At 37.7% G+C, this 23,163-nt stretch overlaps 2 protein-coding genes and 1 long non-coding RNA gene across 8 annotated transcripts in view; 1 reads left to right on the top strand and 2 right to left on the bottom strand.

Moving 5' to 3' along the window:
* The window catches only part of fig4a (FIG4 phosphoinositide 5-phosphatase a), a 58,543-nt gene extending 48,148 nt beyond the window's left edge, over positions 1-10,395 (bottom strand). Inside the window, exons 1-7 of one of the 2 annotated variants that reach the window (XM_031727622.2) lie at positions 10,226-10,395; positions 9,970-10,085; positions 7,789-7,887; positions 6,631-6,754; positions 1,833-1,989; positions 915-965; positions 128-291 (exon numbers count right to left, since the gene is read on the bottom strand). In XM_031727622.2, the coding sequence (XP_031583482.1) occupies positions 128-291; positions 915-965; positions 1,833-1,989; positions 6,631-6,754; positions 7,789-7,887; positions 9,970-10,032 (658 nt within the window). In that variant the 5' untranslated portion in view covers positions 10,033-10,085; positions 10,226-10,395. The remainder of the gene's footprint in view (positions 1-127; positions 292-914; positions 966-1,832; positions 1,990-6,630; positions 6,755-7,788; positions 7,888-9,969; positions 10,086-10,225) is intronic. The other variant, XM_031727623.2, reaches the window with a different exon arrangement.
* Positions 10,396-10,655: 260 nt separating this feature from the next.
* ak9 (adenylate kinase 9) lies at positions 10,656-22,930 on the top strand. 5 transcript variants are annotated; one of them, XM_039599048.1, is made up of 38 exons: positions 10,673-10,789; positions 10,920-11,017; positions 11,457-11,520; positions 11,601-11,653; positions 11,765-11,861; positions 12,021-12,133; positions 12,306-12,467; positions 13,165-13,281; positions 13,626-13,700; positions 13,845-13,946; positions 14,109-14,248; positions 14,329-14,648; positions 14,938-14,958; positions 15,173-15,291; positions 15,573-15,708; positions 15,841-15,934; positions 16,038-16,102; positions 16,188-16,247; positions 16,597-16,794; positions 17,011-17,147; positions 17,308-17,511; positions 17,603-17,878; positions 17,973-18,091; positions 18,356-18,401; positions 18,495-18,575; positions 18,722-18,775; positions 18,875-19,087; positions 19,232-19,450; positions 19,617-19,833; positions 19,926-20,127; positions 20,306-20,452; positions 20,559-20,776; positions 20,911-21,107; positions 21,237-21,406; positions 21,677-21,775; positions 21,937-22,039; positions 22,135-22,249; positions 22,488-22,930. In XM_039599048.1, the coding sequence occupies exons 2-38, from the start codon at positions 10,925-10,927 to the stop codon at positions 22,700-22,702; spliced, it is 5,061 nt and encodes a 1,686-aa protein (XP_039454982.1). In that variant the 5' UTR covers positions 10,673-10,789; positions 10,920-10,924; the 3' UTR covers positions 22,703-22,930. The 5 variants fall into 5 exon arrangements, with proteins under 5 accessions (XP_039454979.1, XP_039454982.1, XP_039454981.1 ...); XM_039599045.1 differs by having other exon boundaries at positions 10,656-10,783; positions 18,356-18,575; XM_039599047.1 differs by having other exon boundaries at positions 15,179-15,291; positions 18,356-18,575.
* LOC120433183 lies at positions 17,717-20,897 on the bottom strand. The gene is made up of 3 exons (XR_005608391.1): positions 20,758-20,897; positions 18,498-18,557; positions 17,717-17,853 (listed from the first exon to the last, which is right to left on the bottom strand). It is a non-coding gene; the product is annotated as an uncharacterized LOC120433183 (long non-coding RNA).
* Positions 22,931-23,163: the final 233 nt, after the last annotated feature.

Below are 23,163 nucleotides of genomic sequence, written 5' to 3'. Positions count from 1 at the left end.
ATAATTCAGGTACAACATGCATTCCATCTCCTGACTGAAATCATAGTTTTGTGTCTCCTACTGAGCTCCTCCCCAGCCAATGCAATAAAGAAAAGAAAGGAAAGGAATATAGATAAACTCCTCTCACCTTTTGTAGGCAAACCCTCATCTTCAAAGATGTCAAAGCTGTCCTGCTTGCTCTGTGTGTGTACCTCTTCCTCAGTAGAGGAAGCTGCTGAAGACCATTGTTCATAAGGTCTTTGCAGCAAAGTCAGGTTGTACTGCAGCGAGTGGCTCAGGTCATAGCTATAACTACAGAACACAAAAGCAAAGTCATATGAATCAAGTACAGTCTGTGCTGCACACCATTATTACACCAAGCATTACTTTGTATACCTAGAGAAATTCTTTTTTTCCCCCACATATTAGTAAAACCATAATGCAATGCAAATTTATAACATGAACACAATATTTTACATATCTTTCAGCAGTTATGTTGGTGTTTTAAAATACTATATAATCAGATGAGTGATTAGCAAATCACTCATTTCAAACCTCTGAGATAATTTTCCTCATTGGAAAGGGTTTTTTCCCCTCTTATCATATTTCATACTGCAAAAACTGTTAGAAAATGATTCATATTATTAAATGAAATCTCCAGGCCATGTGCAGAGTTCCTTTCCCAACCAAGGCCACAAGGTCAAGAAATGTTTTTTAGTTGTTCCTAGCCTTCAAGCTGAGCAGGGCATCGGTACACGTGTTTAGTCTGGTGATGCAATATTGTAAAATTCAAAAGTCACTTGTACTAAATAAGCCTAGAGGGTACGTGCTGAAAGCCCCCTTGATAACAGCATTTATAATCTGACATAATTTGTGCATATACAAGTTACTGTGTTCTTCTAATAGTTTGAGTTTGGAATAACAAACTGTCTTACCTGAAGTAGAAGTTGCTGGAAAGGTCCACATTCTGAAAGATCCTGAGATACCTGTAAGAAGAAATCAAACATGTATCTAAAAGCTGCTGGAAAACAAACCCAGAAAATGTGTACATCCAGTGAATCAGTTATCATTGCATCTACTGCATTCAGGTACTGTTGAATTGAAATGCACAACAATAGCAAAAACGGTAACAAAACATAGAAACATAACTTCAATGGCGCACACCCAAACCAATAAAGGTTTGGGTGTGTTTCAAGATGGCTGCTAAGCAACAAGACTTCCATTGCTGCACTTAGAAAGTTAAACTAATGAATCAAAGAGAACAAATAGTTACAACTTGACAAGCGGCAACCACACTAGTATATAGTATATATAATATTGGGAATGCTATTATTATACTATATAACAATGCATTCATCAATATTTCTTCAGCTTTGAGAGATTCTTCCTCTTTTGTCATACTTTTCACTGTTTTATACAATTTGGGGATTTTGGGTGGTTTATAAATACCTGATACACCTTTTCCACAGTCAAATGGCCAAAACATTGTTATCACACTAAAATTGTGTACATGTGTGCAATGATGGATTTTTCTTTCAAGCCACTATTAGAAAAGCTTCAGTCCTTTTCCACTGGTAGTGGATGAGTCGGCCTTTGTGTTTTGTGGAGGGGTTTTTTGTTGTTTTTTTCCTATTTCCTATTTTTCCTTTTCCTATTTTTGGCCAGACTACAACTGTGGGTGTCACCAGAAGAGAGTAACCGTGTCTTTTTGGGGGTTTTTTTGGTACAAATGCATTTCAAGATATTTTGTTATTTCTGAAAATTTCCATACTCAAAATTAATAAAATTATACAGCACTGTACTTAAATACAGTGGCCTCAAGGTAATAAATGGGATACAGAGTAACACAATACCTTGCTTCATCGGGGTGTGTAACTCTGACTGAGTCATTGGGAATGTAGATCATCGTTGTGTCTTCAATTTTGTAGATGAAGTGGCCACCAATATCAGCCATCTTTCTGCGCTTCGTGATCAACACGATGTAGTATCCCTCTAGGAAACGCACAAATCCTGGCAAAAAGAAGGCAGGTTTTAAATCTTTTAGAACAATCTCATCAAATGGAATTTACTTTCCAGCAACATGTAGTGTGGCTCAAAAGAAGTTGATTTGTAGGTCAACTTTATTGTTGCCAGCAAATCAGCTACAGTTTTGACAGGACAAACAAGTGAATAGCTCCACTTGCGGATGTGGATAGTGAATGTATGTGTGTCATATTTGACAATATTACCCATGTAATTCGCTCCATTTACGCTTTGAAATTTTGACCCAGAAAACATCATGCAAACACAGTCAATGATTTGCTTTCAGCATCATATGAGCTATTTTTCCATCTGTGACATTTAGAAAATAATGCAGACAATGTCCGTATGTTTTTAATAACATCTAAACAGTTTATGTAAGTGTGCCTGCTAGAAATATACCCTCCTTTATTACAAAACTATTACTACAACTAATTTGTTAATGGATGAATTGTGGATCACAAAAGAAATTTTACAGCTGATTAAAGAGCGCGCTTACATTTAGACTACTAGGATGCACTCATGCTTCAATGGCATTATTCTGTCAGCTGGCTTGTAAAGCTTATGAGATCCAAATTTGGTCTCCAGATACAAAGACAAATCTACAAATACAGACACATGGCTAAGAGTGCTACTCAGCCCTCAAGAACAGTTGTATAATTTCTCCTGTGGTTCCAGAAGGATTTTTCAAAACCAAGAGACACCCATCTTCCACCTAACCTGGAGCTCTGAAGATACATTTTTAATATTTTTAGTAGCTTTATGTAGCTAGAACAGTGGTGAGAAGACAGGAAAGCTAGAAAATATTTTCAGGTATGAACAACACCGGCTGCTGCCCTGCTAAAATCAAACATCAGATAATCTAGAAAAAGAGAAAAGTAAGGTAGTCTCATACAAATTCCTACTCTTGTTCAACATATTTACAAAGAGTAAAAGTGATAAAGGAAAATATAAACTATATGGCACAATAGCACTGATAGCATGGCCTGTATCTGTATAGTGCTTTACTAGTCCCTAAGGACCCCAAAGCGCTTTACACATTCAGTCATCCACCCATTTACACACACATTCACACACTGGTGATGGCAAGCTACATTGTATCCACAGCCACCCTGGGGCGCACTGACAGAGGCGAGGCTGCTGGACACTGGCGCCAACGGGCCCTCTGACCACCACCAGTAGGCAGCGGGTGAAGTGTCTTGCCCAAGGACACAACGACTGAGACTGTCGGAGCCGGGGCTCGAACCGGCAACCTTCCGATTACAAGATGAACTGCCAACTCTTGAGCCACGATCACCCCGCCAGTCAAATATACATCAGTCAATAGTATTTGTTTATATATTTATTTGTATATGAAGTTGTGATGCATAAAGTCTTGAATTCACTATGTAAATATTTTGATTAATTAGTGTTATTGAACTTAATTGGTTATGAAATCAATTTTTTTCAGTCTATACAGTTCTTATATTGAGAATCCCACTGAACAGTGTCCCACTTCACTTGTAGTGTAACAGATTTCTTCTCACTTGAAGACAAACACAACCTGAGCAACTAAACTAAGATAACTGGTCAATGACAAATGACAACCAACAATGGCAAATGATGCCGCCTAAGTAGTGGTATGTAATTAGTTATTGATTAGTTAGTGAATTTGTCACAAGTTAACTAACATTAGCTAACTTTAATAATTTGTTACTTCAAACTAGAAAGTGGCCTGACATCCAATTTGGATGAAAAAAATGTGTTGAATTGGTAAGTGCAACATATATACTACACACACACACACACACACACACACACACACACACACACACACACACACACACACACACACACACACACACACACACACACACACACACACACACACACACACACACACACACACACACACACACACACACACACACACACACACACACACACACACACACTAAAGACTCTTAAAGTTATACTTTGAAGTGGCTTGTACTTGTACTCTGCAAAATGCTGCAGTTCAAGTTAACCAAAAATATTCCGTTTCATAAACTAATTAGGTAAAACCTTTGAAATAAGAAGTTCTGTTTCACTCATGAACATCCATGTGACAGATTCAAAGTAATGGTGTGCTAGTGTGTCTACATTATCAAAGGTTTTTGTATTTTTTTCGGCATAATTGCATAATGACTGAGAAGCAATAACCCTGTGTAAGACTAAACAACACTTATGAGTTCCTGTATGAGTATACTGTCCTTCTTCCTGGAGGAGATGGGTCAGACTGACAAAACCTGCAAATAAAAATATACTTACGCTAATCATATTCATTTTGTACTGTAATAAGAAAGCTACCAGGCAAAAGGCCTCTTAGAATACACTTTGTACCCTACATGGCTACATCACACTTTTATTACATAATAGCAAAATGATGGCTTGTGAACAAAGATGTCATTGGGGTCGGGGGTGGGGGGAGTATCTAATTTATTCAAGCGGACGACAAACAGCTGTCTGTGTCAGGGTGACAGACTAATCTGCTGCCTCAAGGTGACGATCATTTAAATCTTAACTTACTACTTCAGAATTAAATTTAAATAGAACAGCAATAGTACATCTTAGATGTATTACTGCCACTGCAAGAAGCTCGGGAAAATTACTCAGCATTTTTTTTTGTATTCCTTGGCAGAAAATGGAAATGTCCACAGAAAAACATATTATGATAACCATGGCAACGTCTCAGTTTTCTACTAAAAATGATCAGGTTAAATTTTTCATGCAAGTGCCGAATATTAAATAATAACGGCAGTCCACAAGAAACAAGAAACTAGACTGCAAAGTAACAGTTAATGCAGGTTCATTAACAGTCACTGAGGAGTTTGTAGTCTATTTTTTTAATGGCTTTATTAAACAAATTAAATTACTTCAATTTTTGTTATTATATTCATACGGTGCACACGGAAAGTATTCACACAATCCCCCATAATGACAAAGTAAAGAAGGTTTGCATAAAAAGCTTGCAAATTTAACAACACTTCAAAACAAAAATATAACGTTTACAGAATTTTTCACAGCCTTTTCTGAATACTTTGTTGAAGCACCGTTGGCAGCAATTATACCCTCAAGTCTTTTTGAATATGATGCTACAAGTTTGGCACACTTATGTTTGGGTAGTTTCTCCCATTCTTCTTTGCAGAACCTCTCACGGTCCAGGTTGAACGTCAATGCACAGCCATTTTCAGATCTCTCGTTCATCTTTCCCTCCACCCTGACTGCAGCAAAACAACCCCACAGCACCATCATGGTTAACTGTAGGGATGGTATTGGGCAAGTGATGAGTGGTGCCTGGTTTCCTCCAGACATGACGCTCAATCTTTGTTTCATTGGACTACATAATTTTGTTTCTCATAGTCTGAGAGTTCTTCAAGTGCCTTTTGGCAAAGTCCAGGTGAGCTGTCATGTGTCTTTCACTGAAGAGTGCCTTCTGTCTGGCTACTCAACCACACAGATCTGACTGGTGTAGTGCTGCAGAAATGGCTGTTTTTCTGGAAGGTTCTCCTCTCTCCACAGAGAAATGGTGGAGCTCTGTCAGAGTGACCATCAGGTTCTTGGTGACCTCCTTGACTAAGCCCCTTCTACCCTGATCACTCAGACTGGCTGGGCAGCCAGCTCTAGGAAGAGTCCTCCAAACCTCTTCCATATATAATGATGGAGGGCACGGTGCTCACTGTGACCTTCAATGTTGCAGGAATGCTTCTGTACACTTCCCCAGATCCGTGCCTCGATAAAATCTTGTCTCAGACGTCTTGGACCTTGTGGCTTGTTTTGTGCTTTGACATTGTCGGCCATTTGGACCTTATATAGATAGGTGTGTGACTTTCCAAATAATGTCCAGTCAACTGAATTTAAGTGGACTTCAATCAAAATGTAGAAACATCTGACAGATGATCAGTGAAAACATGATGATTGTGATGGCAAAGAGTGAATACTTACATGCATTCTATATTTTTGCTTTTTTTTTTTTTTTAATTGCAAGAATTTCAAACAAACTTATATCACTTTCTCATTATGGGGTACATTGTGTAGTATTTGAGGTAAAAATGAAGATCGATAGCTAGCTCGCTAGATAGCTTATTTGGAACAAATATATAATATAAGTCAAATTACGATTGTAATCAGGTCTTTAGGGCAACGTACAAAACACAGAAGATGTGCTTTTACTGTCTCGGATAGCTGAAGTAAAATATATGACACTGAAATTTGGTGAATTGTTATTTCACAGACGTTTTTCATTTTTCTACCCAATTAAACATTCATAAAGGTGTTAAAGAGTTAGTAGTGGTCAGTAACACAATCAAGTGTTGCATAAAATATTTTTAAAAAATATAGCCATTATTGAAAAAATTGCAAATTAATAACATTTGGGGACTGGATCTTTTTGTAAAACATGTTACACATGTTAAAAAAAAAATAATGGCAGAAAACACGTGAAAAAGCTGTGAACTATTACCGTGGTTTGCAACAGACTCCCAGGTGTTCTTTTATTTTGCAGTAATAATGGAAAAACTAGGCCAACACACCCAACTGTAGACTTTGGAGATGAGGTAGATTCTGAACTGCAATGACTGTTGCTTTCCCATTGAGTGCAGGAAATGTACTCACCCACAATGCCAAAAGCTAAGACAGCCCTGGACAGGCCAGAGGAACCCTTCTGACCAATCTTAGTCCGGTTGCCCTGGTCCAGGCGGCCCAGCAACTCCCTTACTTCTTGCTGGTTATACACATGCTGGAAACACACACATGCATGTACTGTATTAAATACACATTAGATGAAGAGTTTATAAAGTTTAGTTTATTAATTAGCCACCTAATCCTATCTGATTTCCATCTAAAAATCAACACTAAAATATATAAAGCTGTGTTCTGACAAAAGTGACTTAAATGTGCTGCTTGCGGGTGACTAATGGCTTCAGTCAGAACTATTAAGTCTTCTTTATTTTCTGTGCAATAGCAGGTAAATGAATAACAGTCCCTGTTTAATCAATGGCCCAAAATTTCTACAAAAGGGATTAGATTGACTGCCAGTGAGGCAATTAGTCCGAAAATAGATCGGCTGCTTTCTGCATTGGTTCTGAAATGTTAAATGACTAAAGAGTAGCTTTGCGTGCATTTCATCTACAAAAACCCCCCATCTCATTTACATAATAAGCTTTACAATTGGCACAGACCCCAAAGAGAAATGTAGTAATGTACTGTGTGCTGTATACTGCTGCATTTGTTTTAAGTGCATGACTCTATAGATTGCAATAAATCTCATTCTGTTATCTTGTGGGAAAAAAAAATTATTTAGGACTTCTATCAACCTCTTTTATTCCACTGTCTTCACTTCTTATGTAAAATCTAAAAGACGAGGGAGTATTTCTAGCTTTAAAACCTCCCTAGCAACTCATTAAATTATCCATGCATCCAAGTACAATACTACACAATGCCAATAAAACTGAACACACACACAGTTTTCTGATGTCACTCTAATATCTTCAGGAATGAGACTGTGGGGTGATGAATGTTTATTAATGGATGCTTCATAATAATTGCATCAGAAGGATAATTACCCGCCACACAAACAAACAAATCAAAAACCAACTCATAGATCCTGGTAATAAGAAGTGGAGAAGAAAAGGGTGTGAACCCAGCCAAACTCTCATCAGCAGCACACTTCACATCAGCTGAGTGATTATACAATTTCCCCCTTAGGCGTGTTTCTTCTGTATTACATAAGAATATACATTAAAATTCAACTCGTGGAAAGTCGTCGCTTACCTTATCGTCAATTATAACGAGGTCCTTGGGTTCTGTGCGGTCAATCTTTAGGACTCGATGTTTGGTCTGTGCATGATTGCTCCCAACCAAAAAATACCTCTGGAAATAAAATGATAAGTAAAGTGAGTGCTGCAATGCATTTGGAGCCTACTATCAGAAGAGACTTTGCAACCTTAACCTTTCACAGCTGCATCCGGTGTTAAATGCATATAGGGAATCTTGCATACAGTCTTCTAACTTTTTGGACTGCAGCTTTGTCCTGGATGATGTTCACTTCAGACCAATTCAGACTTCAACCAAGAGCAGATATGTATTTAATAGACATAGAATCAATCCAATGACAAGTCAGATTCCTGCATTGCAGCACCACTGCTGAAGTCAAACTTCAATTTCTTTTTTTCCTATAATAAAAAATTTATTTCCACAGTGAATAGCCCGAGTAGGAATCAGTGTGTCTGAAATTTGTGAAATCACACTCAAGTATGTATTCAACTAAAGTCGATATCTTAAAAACACATGAGAAAACAGATTGGAATAAGAGTGCATACAGTGCAGAGCACATGCAGGCACAGCACATATTTGATCACAAGTTATATTTTCACAATGTTCTTTTTGTCAAGATGTGTGTCTTCCTTGCATCTTTCTTTCTTTCTTTCTTTCTTTCTTTCTTTCTTTCTTTCTTTCTTTCTTTCTTTCTTTCTTTCTTTCAGGTCATTAATTTTCTCATTCAGGGTTGCAAAATCGCCCCAAATTTTCAGTCCACTAAAGAGTGTTAAATTGGAACATCCTGTATCAGTACACTCAGCAACCATTAGAGCATTTTTTGTCCTGTTCCACCCTTCCCAGTATAAAATTTAACCCTCTTTGTCTGTAACAGAAAGCCTGCACGTGCACTGTTCAGCAGAGGTTCCATAAGAAATTATAAATCAACTGAGACAAATGTTTACTTGCCTTAGTGTCTAAATATTTGTAGCAAATGAGCACAGCAACCCGAGACCCGGTTTAATCACACATTTAAACCAAGCATGATCACAGCTGGTGAAATGGAGCAACAATTGAAAACATGATACTATTAGAATATGCAGCAAAGAAAGTAGCATAGACACTCTACCTCTCAAGGACATACATCTAATATTTAAAAAAAAAACTCCAGCCAAAAGAAGCTAAAGAAAACTAATTTTAACTGCCAAAATCTTATCTGGACATTAAAACCAATTTAATGTCCAAATAATTATCACACACATGCTCTTTACTGACCTCATGGATGTCAGGTCCTGAGGTTTCATATAGTGAACTGCAGCTTTTGCTGCCATCTAGTGTACACGTAGCATGTACACTAGTGTCCCAAACATTTTCCCACATCAACTAGGGAACAAATTCAAGTTCTTCTCTAGACATCAGCTGCTTTTTCACTCATTTTCAGTCTATTTTATGGAGATTTTTTTTGTCTGTTAAGCCACTTGACCTATTAATCATTAAAACATAGAAAAAGTACCTAACTCAAGGAATGAATCATTTACATATAACAGACAACTTGGTAAAGAACCCATTTTAAATTGTGTCTTTAGGCACTTCAATACTGTTGCATTCTGTCACAAAACACACAGTTTGTTCCCATTTCTTTAACCAAACCTTGAAAAAATGCAAAAGATAAGATAGCTTGACTGGAATGAAACACTATTTTTGCACAAACAACATGATTGCTAAAGAGCTGTGCAGTGTGTCCTTAAAATAATTGAGGAAACTGAACAAAAGAAGAACTGACAGACCTAAAACCTATCTACAGCAGATGAACAGTATCTGAAAGTCGCGTCTTTAAGAAACAGGGGGAAAAAATCCCACAAACACCTGACACACTCACCTGACCCTAGATAGAAAACACACACAACTGAACACTATCAGTCATAAATAGACCTCGTCAAAAACACCGGACCTCAACACTACTGAAGCGGCGTGCACAGCACAACAACACGACACAACAAAAGACAACCACCATCTAAAGAGTTTTGAATGTACTTTAAGAAACCCGGAGTACTATTCCTGAAAACTCCTTAAGGAAGCTTAGCAAAATGGAGAAACAGCGCAGTTTAAAGAACTGTCATCGCGTGTAGTTGTAAACTGCCCAGGTGAAGTGGACTTTATGAAGAAATGGTAACATTAAGGGGTAGTGTAAAGACTTACTGCTCTGGTCTCGTACAGGACCAGTTGCTGGATCCCACCGATGATAGCCGCTGATTGAGGCATTTTCTATTCTTGAATTGTTCAACAGTCACAGTCTGGAAGAGGCTACAGAGGAGCTACAAAGCGAAAGTGAAAACAACAACATTAATTTCTTCACATTATAAGACACAAAAGAACGAGCCAGCATATTTAACAGATGTGTTCATGTATACAGCTTACTTTTTTCCCTCAGTACTTCCTAGCTAACATCACTCACCATTCATCCACCTAGCTTGTATGATTAACCACAAATGGTCTTCACTGATGACAATATACATCTCCCCAGGCAGTCACAACAAATACTGTAAACGCTTCAGTTAACAACAGTTAAAATGCATCTTTACTCTGCCCACAGTGTATCCCGTTAGCTTGTTGGAGTTGAATTTGTTTTAGTCAGGTGACTGTCATGAATGACTTCGCTTGTCGGGTCGTACGGTGCCTCGCTAAGTCAAAAAGCTCCAAAGACTGAAAATGCGATTGATAAATTGGTTTACTGTCTTTGCATTTATGATTTGAATTTGCAGCGGCTTTCAGCGTTTATAACTGCTCTTGAATATGATAAATAAATAATTAAATTAATTAGTTTATAAACGCTATTTCAACCCTCAAACTCTAAAGGTAGCATTAACTAGGTATTAAGAAACCTTCAATCGGCCCTTTAGTTTGCAAGTTGTCATGGTAACCGTATCTGGCTAGCTAGGTATTGTAAAGCTAGTGAATAACTACGCTAAAAAAAAAAATTAGAAGATAAAAGAAAACACAGACACTCCCAAAGGTAACTGTAAGTAACATTGAAGTAAAATATGATAACAATAATATTTTACATATTTGTCAGATTGTGTAAACGACACATTCAAGCTATAAAACTGATAGCTTGAATTTGTCTTTGACTAATTTCTGTGTTCACATAGTTTGAATGGCTACTTTAGTGGACAACTTAATAGAAGATGAAGCCGAAAGAGAGAGACTTCTTGCTAAACCCACCTGCTTTATTATCGTTGGAAGACCGGTAATCTATATTATAAAGTGAATATATGTATATATTTAAATATATGTGTGTGTGTGTGTGTGTGTGTGTGTGTAAAGTGAAATTTAGCTAAGTTACGTATATAGCTTTGTAGTTGTGTTTAAGTCCAAAAGACAGTATGCACAGTTATTTCTGTCAATGAATCAGATATGTATATAAAAAAAGAGGAAAGACAATGAATGCCATGCAGTTATGAAACACATTATGACGTTTAGTAGATAATCAAGTGTAAAATGTTTAGGATATACTTAAAATTCCTGGACACAACTACTAGAGAAAGTTCCATGTCTTAAGCTGCATTCCACAATCACAAACAGCATGCAGAGAGTTTTCACCAAAACTCAACAAGTGCATACCTAAACACTAGCAAATACTTTTTTCTAATGGTTGACCCACTTCCTCTATATTCACTTCTTGGCAGGGTGTTGGCAAATCCACCTTGGCCAAAAAAATTGCAGAGTCCTGGGGGTGTATCCTTATTGATGGTGAGTACCCTTTTATGCCTTCAAAAAAATCTTTTTACTAATTCAAGATGTGTATTTAGATGAGTTTTCACATCTTTCAGATACCAATCTTCTCAACACACACATAAAAAATGAAACAAAAGAGGGCCTGGAGGTAAGTAAAATTTTCAGTGTCATTTGAAAAGAAGCCCTTTGTTCCTATGATGTGTTTTCTTTATGCTTTTATAGCCATTTAAAACTCTGATTGGAATTCTGTTGAATTTAGCTTTTGGACATCTTATCTGAGGGAAGAAGTGTACCAGAGGATGTGGTGCTGAAGATGATTCTTGCCAGGCTTAACTCACCAGATGTGGAGCACTATGGTAATACATAAGATGTCATTTAATTATGGCTATGCATGCAAAACAAACTTTTCAGTCACCAAATGTTCTTTGCAGATGAAAATAAGATGACTGATATGTTAGACGATAAGCAATATGATAAGCTCTGCACTGTTTTGTAATTCACATGTTTTGATACAGGTTATGTACTGAGCTGCCTGCCGTTCATGTCAGAAGAGCATCTGAAGATTAATGAGCAGATTGAACTGATCAAAAACCTCAAGCTAACGCCTGATTTTATCATTAACATCAAGGTTACTGTAATTCTCTATTTGGAGTTGTCCATTGCATTTGTTTTTTGTTTTGTTTTGCATAGTTTAATGGCATAATTTTTAAATCTAATATCTCTTTAAGTTCATTTATGAAAAAGATCTGTCAGGATTTTACTTAATTGATTGTAAATTAAATACTTTTACTTTTCACCAGTGTCCAGACAAGGACCTTGTCCAGAGGCTATCTGGTCTGAAGCAGGACCCAGAGACAGGGCAGTTTTACAACAAGGATCAATGGCAGCGCAAAGAGGTGTACAACAAGGAGAAGAAGAACAAAGAACAGGATGCAGAGGATACGGAGGATGTGGAGGAGCAGGTATTATTTGAGGGAAAATAAGTGTTATCACTTGATCATGTAATATGCATAATCATAGCTCTGTCAGTTCTCCCCCCTCCTTTTGCTGTTGCTTATAATAAATATAATCCAATGACTGCTATTGTGCTGCTTTTCCTCTTATTTCATTGTATCAACCAAAACAAACTGACAGAAATCACTGCCTTCAAAATCCTCTGCCTCCCCAATCCCAGCTGGTTAGATTTGAATGACAGAGCCACTGCATTTCTTGAATAAATAATAGAAAATGACCTCAGTCTGTAGGTATAGGACTTGCTATCCTTGCTGTCATGATAGCACTGAGCAAACTAGCCTAAAGCACCAGAAGCAATACCCAGAACCAGTTGTACTCATGTCTTGGTGTAGGAGCATAAATATTATAAGCTTTGCCATGTTTACCTATGTATTTATTGCCTAGTGCAATAAGGCTATTGATCTAGTTTCAGTCTTAACTGTAAGATTTAAGGCTGTTGAATGCAAATTTTATCCAATAATTCTTAGACGATTAATATTTTTAGCACCGTCCTAGTTCCGTACATGTTTGGATTTCAGTTTTGCATTTTTAGGGGGCTGTTTTTATTTTAGCTAACCTTTTATTCCCCAGGTAATCAGTTGTTATCATAGCAAAGAAAAAACTGCCAAGCTTTGAGTTCCATACTAGTATTTTTTTTTTTCTTAGGAAGAGGAACTCTCAAAGGATACTATTGACAGAATGGTGTGGACACCAGAGTATGTGGCTAAAAATGCTTTTGTTCGAATTAACATGTACAAGGATAACATGCTTAGACCACTGGAGGTGAGTTGCCCAGACCTAGACCTGTCATTAAAGTCACCCACAACTTACACACCAAAAATTTAGTTTGTTTTGTTATTTTAAAAAAATCTTGAATAAAAATTCATAATTCCTTTAAACGCTGTATTTGAATTTATTTGGGAGATGCTGCTTTTGCTTAACCGGTATGTTTATATCGTAAGGCAGAGAACATTCCAGATTATTTTGACTCAAAAGGCAGTCTTTAAGGGCTTTTGAAATTTAACTACAGACAAACTATAGACTGTATTAATATTTATTGTTATTAAAGGAATAAATTACAAAAGAAAAACACAGAAAGAAAAGTATATTAATTGATATTTTTTCAGGATTACATGGCAAACCACAACCCTCTCTACCTATTGGAGTTGGATGGAAATAATACAACAGAAGAGTGGCACTTGGTAAAGACAAAAAAAATAAATAAATAAATCTTCAACAAATAGTATTGGTGTGTTCCAGAAGTGCTGTCTCTGTAAGGTGTGTGTTTGGAAATTTTGGCAAATTCATTTTTTTTCTTTTTCTTTTGTTTTTTTTTGTACTTCTAGTCTGTTATGTCACGTCTCGAAACTTTGGCTATAAATCGCATCCCCGTTCCAGTCCTCCTTCACCAGACTGAGGATGAGGAAATGCCAGAGGATGTTAGCACGGTCTGGAAGTCTTCATATTTTATTTCAAAACACAATCAGTGAATGGGAACATATACAAAATACTTGTATTTTGAATAACATATGTACTACAACCATACCAATAATCCTGATGTAAGAATTAAGACTGGGCTTGCTTTAATATTGAAACCATCTGTTTTTCAGGAGGACCTACTTAGAATTATGTCCTCTTACAGGATTATGGTCCCTGGCTTTAGATGGAGAAGGAGCCGCTGGGGCAGAACTTGCCCTGTTGCTTTGAAAGAGGGCAAGGTCGTATCTGGCAACCCGCAATTTAGTGTGGGGTGAGCAGTCTTTTAAAAACTGTTTCCAGATTATTGAGTAGCTATGTGAAAATGTTAAACAACTCTCATTCATTGTACAGATTCCAGGACAAGCTGTACATCCTTTCGTCAGCGGAGGCACACCATAAATTTGTCACAAACCCTCGCCCTTACCTGTTACCTCCAATGCCGAGGTTACCCTGCAAAGTTTCAATTATTGGGCCTTCCCTTGTAGGAAAGACCACCTTATGTAAACTTCTAGCTCAGCACTATAACGCAGCGGTAATTGACATGGAGGAACTGTTGCAGCCAGTTTTGGTCAAGGCTAAAGAGGAGAGGATTCATAAAATTAAAGAGGAGACAACACAGGCTGCTATAGACAAAATCAAAATGAAGATGAAGGAAGATGGACAAAATTCAGGTAAGATGAGCTTTGTTGGTATTTTTTTTCTATAATTGCATGTAGAATTACATTTGATAAACTGTGACTGACAATAATATATGTTTTTTGCAATAACAGTAATGCCATGTATCATGGCATAATAACTAGTCTAAGCACTATATACTATTAAGAGTGTAGCTTCTATATATATGTATGTAATAGTCCTCCAACAAACTGTATAATATAAAGCAATATTTGTACCTATTGCTGAACAAGTGACTGATAATGTCATACACGGAATTAATGTCCTGATATTTTATTTCATCAGATGAAACCAGCTCTATAGAAGGTAAGATGTTAAAATACTTTCTTATAAACCATATGTATCATAGATATGTGAAAAAGAAAGTGCACCCTCTTTCAGTTTCGTGGTTTAACATATCAGGACATAATTAAACAATATTCTGGTTGTTGTTGTGTTGTGTTGTTCTAATATTTTGAAACATACTGAACAACAGTATGTTTGTATGAAAGAGGATCTTATTTGTTCTGCTGTCTTTAAGTGACAGAGGATCATCCACTGGTGCAAGCCATGGTACTCAGTGCTGTGGAGCAAGCAAAGCAATCAAGTACTACTTATTTTGGCTTGTATGCTGAGATACTAGAGAAGCGTATAAAAGAGGTATGTTAAAGATCTAAACCCAGGTGGGAGATTTACACTGACTTCTCAGTCCTAAGCAGTTAGCATGTATACACGTTCATATATTTGAATGATTAATGACACACAACAGGATTTTTCTGCAACTTTGTTTGCCATTGTTAGATTTTTTTTTATTTGTATAAAATCATTGACTTACATTGCACAACACCCAGCACTAAATCACGCATACAGGGACACAACACCTAGACAGTCACATACATAAAGTAAATATAACTTACCTGATAAAAAGTTTGATGTAATAGATTGAAGAGGTGGAGGGCAAGACTGGGTGGGTGCTTGACAACTTTCCCAAGAACCTTTCCCAGATGGATGCCTTACAGCAAGCTGGACTCCTGCCAGAGGTCTTCTTCTGTCTCGCAGACAGCGATGGACACCAGGGTATGAGGCACAAATAGAAAAGATTAAACATATAAATTCGCATTTAACATTTTGGTTTGAAATGCCCTTCAGTGTTTACGCATACACTTTGGTGCTTTTTAAATTCCCATTAATACATTTTTCATTGAGCAGTTTTGAGGAGACTTTATGAGATGAATAAAGAAAGTGTAAAGAACAGTGTAAAGAAGAAGTTAGAGGATGAACAGTCTCAGGCGATAGAGCTCTCGTAAGTGCAGATGAAATGATGTTGTAATTTTTTTTTCTTTGTTTGTATCAGAGTCAGATTTTTGTTGCAACTTTTGTTTGTGCTTCAATTCTCTCCATTTTAGAAACCAAAAGGAGCAAGAATCAGAGGGACAATCAAATATGAAGACAGTTATGGAAGAAACTCATGGTGCTGGTTTTGTTTTTTTATATACCACCCTTAAACATGTACCATTCAATCAATATAATTTTTATTACATTCTTTTTATTTTCAGAAGATCCTAAGGAATTGAACACCACCAGCCCTGCAAATCCTAACACAGTACTAAAAGAAGGTAAAGTTACAACAAGAACATGCTGTTTTGTTTTGTTTTGTTTTTCTCAGATCAAAAATGCAAATTGACTAAAGAGAAAAACTAGTATAAGGTGCATATTCAGGTCAGTCAGTCATTGTCAGGATTTCCTGGGGTTTGACTCTAATGACTCTCTGAATTTGGACCTTGCGCTGACATGGCTATGCAGCACAATAAAAACTCCAATTTTCAATCAAAATCACAGATACATTTTTGAATGTGCTAACTAATTTATATGTTGTATATATACTGTTTGTGAGCACCACTGATGTATCATTAGCATTCTTTCTCTAATTCTCTCTCGTTCACACTCTCTTTTGCGTGGTCCTAGCAGCAGTGGTAGTACATGATGATTCAGAGTTGGGCTATACAGATGGCCCTGAGATGAACGAGTATAAACTGCAGTTACGACAGTTTGTGGGTGAATGGGAGAAAATGCAGTCTGGTTTAACGGTAACCCACTGTACCCTGGAGATTGGCAGGAAAAGCCCAGAGAACCTGCTTCAAGAGATGATCCATCAGATGGACAGTGAGTGTAAAGCTATGCATACCAAATCACTGTTGTCTTAAAAAAGTTACGCCAGACACACACACAAAAAAAATACTGAAATACTGAGACAAATATTATGTTATTTTACTGGTAATGGCATGGAATAAAGAAACAGTGAACTAATGAGTGATATGTCATGTGATATTCTGCTAAAAAGTCCCAATCTAATCTTTAGCTCTCATGTATGATCTTCAGAACCCTTTCAGTATGTGTCCTGGGAGTTATCTGAGGAGGACATGGAAAAAGACGCAGAAGATATAGAGGCCTTAGCTCAGCTGGAGAGAGCAGAGGAAGGCAGTGATGATGATTATTCCCCGGGGGAAGGAAATGAAGTCAGTAAACTAAGGAGTCTTTCCACTTTAATATCCACATGTTTACAGCGCTATTTAAAATTGTAGAAAGAGAACAGAGAATCACTGCTTTCTTGACAAATATTAGTAAGGCAAGCAATCCATTGAAAGTATGTCTATCTTATCTTCTTAATGAATGCAGGGAGACACCACGACCAACAGATTCTTAGGTGACACCCAGCATTTCTGCCCTGTTGTCTTAAAAGACCATAATGTCCTGCGGCTCTGTACCGATGAAATTGCAGCTAAGTATCGTGAGAAGACCTACTACTTCTCCAGCTTAGAAGCCAGGGAATCATTTCTTCAAAATCCTGATCAATTTGTTGCACACACTGAACCTCTCAAGGTATGACCTTAACATGAAAAGAGAAAGGCATATGCTGTAGTTCTGAACAAAAGTTTCCTCACAGGCTCTTTGTCATTTTTTTCCATCCAAGCCACCTGCTCTGCGGATCTTTTTGCTTGGCAGCGGAGGCTCAGGCAAGACGACTAATGGGAAGTGGCTTGCACAGCAGCTTGGGCTCTTTCATATCCAGTTCAGAGAGCAGCTCCAAATGCTCATAATGGCCAAGACCAAGATGCGGATACCTGATGCTGATGAGTTAGTGCTCTTACAAGATGATTCTGAAGACTTGGATGCCAAAATAATGGAAGCCAGGGCGGAGGACGAGAAGGAGCCAGAGGATCCCTATGATAGCATGAATGAGACGGAGGTCAGCCTCAATACAGTTTCATTCTAGCACAGTTTGTTATGATATTTCATTTCAGGTTTTGAATTTCTGTGTATGTGCTTTTCTGTGACTTTAGCAAGAAGAACTGACTGAGGATGAAATGGCCATCAAAGCCTACCTATCTGATGGAGATCCTCTGAATCCAAAGATTCTGGACATGACTATTGCACCATATTGGAAACATGAACCATACAAGTAGCTATTATAAAACTGGATGCTTCCTGCCTCTTCTTGTTTTCTGCCTATTTGCTGTCTTTTTCAGAGCAAACCACGTAAAAAAAAAAAAAAGTTAGCTTAGGGTAAAAATCTAGTTTTTAGCTTTTTCTAAATGTAAATTTGCTGGAGTAGCTTTATACATAATGAACTTTAGATCGGTAACTTCCCATCAAGGTCTCTTTGAGAGTTTTGGTCACCTTACAAGAGATATTGTTCTTTAACTTAAGATGATCTATGTTCTAGGTCTACAGGTTTTATTTTGGAGGGCTTTCCTAATGATCCGAATGAGGTGCAGTACATGTTTGAGCAAAAGTTTTTCCCTGACGTTGTGGTAATGATGAAAGTGGATGCTGAGGATGTTCAGAGTCGTCTGTTGCCACAGTACCTGGAGATTTGGCGTGAACGTCGAAACAAACGTGAAGCACAGCTGAAACTCCTTCATGACCTGCGTAAAAAAAAACGGGTAAAAAAAAAAGTGATACTTAGGTCCCAGTTTTAGAAACTGTGTTATTTTTCTGCCAGGAAACATTAGTCTTGCTGTCTGTCTTGACAAATTAGGATTAATTAAGTTCTTGGATCTGAAACATTCATGGTAATTTTGTAATTCAGGAGGAGGATATTTCCAAGAGAAAAGCTGAACTCATGGGAGAGCAAGATTTAAAGGTAACTAAAAAAGAGGTAAGCAAATTTATCATGCCCGAATTATCACATCTGCATTTGATTTCAAAGTCTTCTTTCTTTCTGTATTTGCTAACAAAACAGCTCAGTTTTCAAGCTGGCACAAAATATGATGAAGAGCATGAAACTGCAGACATAGAGGAGATGATAGAGGCCCTGCTGGAGGAGGAATTTCCTGCAGAAGAGGATGAGGACGACATCGAGAATGAGGAGACTGAGGAACTAGCTACTAACAGGCTGGAGATAGGAATAAAAGAGCGTTTTGTGACACAAGAGACCAACCTTAGTTCTGTGATGGTAAAAATACACAAAATAAAAATGAGCCCTGATCAATTCTACTTGTATTTCATAATCACAACAAGACTTTGCTTTAAAATTTTGTATTTCACAATAAAAGTAGTTGGATCTTATATATGGTGCTATATGTTGTTCTATTGTTAGGAACTCCTAGGTGAACACAATATACCCAGAATGGGCATCAATGCATCTCACAAACTCCGCATTGTTCAGTGTCAGCTGCTCAAGAAAATCAAACCCTTATTGACCAACAGGGAGTCGCTCTTCCAAAAATGCCACCCCATCCCCTACAGCCTGGCATACAAACTGCTGCTCTCCTCTTTTAAGTTCTTCAGTGCCTTTGGCTTCCTCGACCCCATCAAGGTAAGCAGGGTTTAGAAACGTCAGCTGTACTTCCAATAGTTCCAAGAAATGTTTTAATATAATTACTCCTTTGTTTTATGCTGAAATGTTGACAGAAAAAAAATATGTAAAATGTCCTTCATAAAGTATACTTTAACATTTTTTTTCATCCTTTTCCAACCTGTAGCTATACAAAGAAAGAGACTTGATCCAGCCTCTGAAGTGGCCTTTCAACACAACATACCCCCTGCTGTTCCATCAGTATATCTACTTCTTTGCATCTAAGGAGAACTGTAACACATTTATGCTCAACCCCTTAAAGTACCTGCGGCAGCCCAAGCCCACCCCGTCACTTCCTATTAAAATAGCAGTCACTGGACCTCCAAAATCTGGAAAGACCACCGGTACGATACAAGATAGTTAAAAATGAACTTTATTACATTATTTACTATGTTCATTTCTTTTCTTTTAATTTTTTGTATTTCTGCGTCCTCAGTGGCGCAAATTTTTTCTCAGAAATATGGCTTGGCTCGGCTGTCCATTGGTAGCGTTATGCGTATGGTGCTTGACACTCAGGGGAACACCGATCTGGCTATTCAGATGAAAGAGTATCTCTTACAGGGCCTTGTTGTGCCTGATGAACTGGCCATTCAGTGTCTGGAGGTGGCACTGATGAACTCAGTCTGTAGCACACAAGGGTAAGACAAAGGGTTTATCACATGTATGTGTTAATACTTAGCAAAACTCAACGCTAGGTAAGAGTCGAACTTAATCTCTGCCATGGATTTTGGTTTTTTAAGTCAAGACTGTATAATTTACTCTATTTTTGTTGGTTGAGTGTGTATTTAATATATTATAATATTTCTGGTATTTCAGATATGTGCTTGATGGGTTTCCAATGACCCTTAAGCAGGCAGAATTGATGGGGTCTCAGAACATCATCCCCATGATAGTAGTTGAACTAGAGCTGGACATAGTGGAGGTGCTGAAGAGAGGTCTTGCAGACAAGATGAAGCCCAACAAGTCAGAGAACACAGAACTTATAAATATAATGACAGATTGTAGGTCTGGCATCTGATTATAATTGCAAAAATTATAATCTCGTGTTTCCTTTGTTCTTACACTTTAGGCCTCACTTGACGCACGATAGCTCTGAGATCCTACACATTCGTAATTCCTGCTACAAGAAGGAGGTGGTGCATGTGAGGCATCACTTCCAACAACAATATCAAAACTGCTTGCTTCTCAATGGCCTCAAGAGCAAATGGTGGATCTGGGACAGAATGATAAAAGAGGTCAGCACCAGCATGAAATATATTCAAACTTACCTGGACAGGATACAGAGGGGTAAGTTCTAGAAGAGTTTAAGCTGGTTTATTTCACCAGAAATCACCTCAACTTGCTGTCAAACTCATGGGCTAAATGTTTTACATGCACCTACATGTTGAACCTCCTAACCCCACGCACGATGATTTAACCAGGGCAAGCAGCCTGCATCAACAAGCTGTGCATCACACCGAAGGAGTTTGACTGCCGACTTGGAGAGTTTGGCCAGTACTGCCCTGTCTGCATGGCCCTACATTACCACCTGGTGGACATCTCAGAAACTGCAGCATTGACTCATGCGGCTGAGTACAGGGGACATTATTTCAAGATGTGTGATGAAAACCATTTAGAGGTCAGTTTCTTGGAAGTTCCCCTATAAATTAATTGCAAGATTCATAGGTAAATGCCCAAATGAGTATGGGAAGGCATTCAAACCTAAAAACTGTAACTGTAACTTGTTATCTTGCTCTATCAATCACAGATGTTCCTGTCTACTCCTGATCAATTTGTCACACCTGGCTGCCCGCACACCCTCCCAAAACCCCACCTCCTGCCAAGGAAGCTGACTGAGATACAGGTGAAGAACAGGTTTCCACAGCAAGTTGAGATGAAGGGCTTCTGTCCTGTTACTTACCTGGATGGAAAGCAGAGGTACATTATCCACTGTGTCACTGAGAAATATGCTTCAAAATGCTAAAAAGAAAAAGAAAGTTGGCAAACATATTTCTTTGTGATTCTCTTCAAGTTACAACTTGAAAACTGACTGATTGTGGTGTCAGATAGACACAAATAAGATCTTAAGGATCTTCTCTTTTTTGTAGCATTTAAAATCTAAATACTTTATTCCATCACAGTATGTCAGAAATATTGAATATGTCTTAAGTGACATTTTTTTCACATGGAAGTCTTATTTGTCCTTAGGTACGAAGCTCTGGTTCGAGGAAAGATGGAATATGCTGTGGAATACAGAGAACGAATCTATATTTTTGAGACCAAGGAGAAACGGGACAAGTTCATGAGGTGTTATTTCTTTGTATATTTGAAAAACGTGTGCCTTTTTTTAATGTTTTCTTTTTTTCACTTCACTTTGTTACAAACTACTTTGAGCTACACTCATAAAGACAGTGGGTGGTGTGTAAACCTTTGGTCTATTCGCTGAAATGTAAAATTATTTATTTAAGGACTCCTGAAACCTACTGGGCCCAAAAGCTGCCCATTAAAGTTCCTCCCCTTTCTGATCCTGTACATCTCACCTCCCTTCCAACACTGGGCTACCTGGAGCAGGTCAGACACTCTGTCACACATGGAAAATATTGCAGTATCGTCCTGTCTGCTGAGATTTTTAAAAGTGCATCCATCAACCACATTGTATTTTTTAGGGTGTGGCAGAAGCAGTGATCAAGGCAATGACAGCTGCTGGGTGTCTCAAACCAAAGCATCCTTATCTCAGTTTAAAGAGATCAGCTCTCAGTTATGTGGCCTTGTATTTGAAAGGTAGGAACATTATATTTAAACCTTTATTTAATATATTATGAGAAATATTAGGATGATTAAGTTTAAAGTAAAGATTTTATGTGCTGCTTTACCTCATTCTGAAATTTTTTCCTATCAAAGTTTACTATGTACAATGTATCTCATTCACCTTGTAAGACTTGTTATATGCTTCCAGCACTGAACTTGTTCATGTGTTTTTTCCTACTTAAGTAATAACTCAAATTTTACATTGTTATAGCTTTCAACCACAAGAGTACAGACTCCATTCGCCAGTTGTACAAAAAGAAGCTGGCCTTGTTTGAAGAGAACTGCATGCTCATCCCCTACCTGAGCACTGTAATGAAGGGGAACTACAGGCCTCCCAGTGAACGCCCGATTGACTTTGAGTTCAAGCTGAACAGATTTTTGGGCTTAAGAGACCTGCCGGGAGCTAATGGCGTACAGCCTGATTAGTACTTTTCACTACAGCATTGTCATTGTACTTAACTCGATGTGGTAATCTGAGTCTACAATGCAATTTCATTTAAAAAAATTACAGTGACTTCTTTCGTTTATGTTACCAAAGACTGTATCTTTAATTATAAAAGCTCTTTTGTCTGTATCATTATTTACCAGTAACTTTCACCATACACTCTGATAAGCATTTCTTTTTCTTTTTCCTGGATTGAAATAAATTTAACATTCAACAGCGATCATGTATACTTTATTAAGGTTTTTTTCTTGTCCAATTTTAGTCAGAAATGGGTTTGACACACATATGAATATCTGTTTCACAGTCTTCAGTAATATTACACAGGGTTTTCCGAGTGGTGGTAGTGCACCTTGTCATGAGACAGAGTTCAGTACTTTGATACTTCCAGAATGCAACAGAGTGAAAAGATGGTGGCTTGGATGAGAAGAGGCCTTGATTGGTT

This window comes from Oreochromis aureus, linkage group 15, assembly GCF_013358895.1.
Source record: "Oreochromis aureus strain Israel breed Guangdong linkage group 15, ZZ_aureus, whole genome shotgun sequence".
Lineage (NCBI taxonomy): Eukaryota > Metazoa > Chordata > Actinopteri > Cichliformes > Cichlidae > Oreochromis > Oreochromis aureus.
This window is presented reverse-complemented; position numbering and strand designations above follow the sequence as displayed.

Excerpts from the sequence above, each read along its gene's own strand:
- ak9 (XM_039599045.1), top strand. The coding sequence starts at position 10,925 with ATGGCTACTTTAGTGGACAACTTAATAGAAGATGAAGCCGAAAGAGAG. Across the intron at positions 19,451-19,616 it reads GCTTCCTCGACCCCATCAAG|CTATACAAAGAAAGAGACTT; the intron begins GTAAGCAGGGTT and ends TCCAACCTGTAG. Across the intron at positions 20,128-20,305 it reads TCAGTCTGTAGCACACAAGG|ATATGTGCTTGATGGGTTTC; the intron begins GTAAGACAAAGG and ends CTGGTATTTCAG.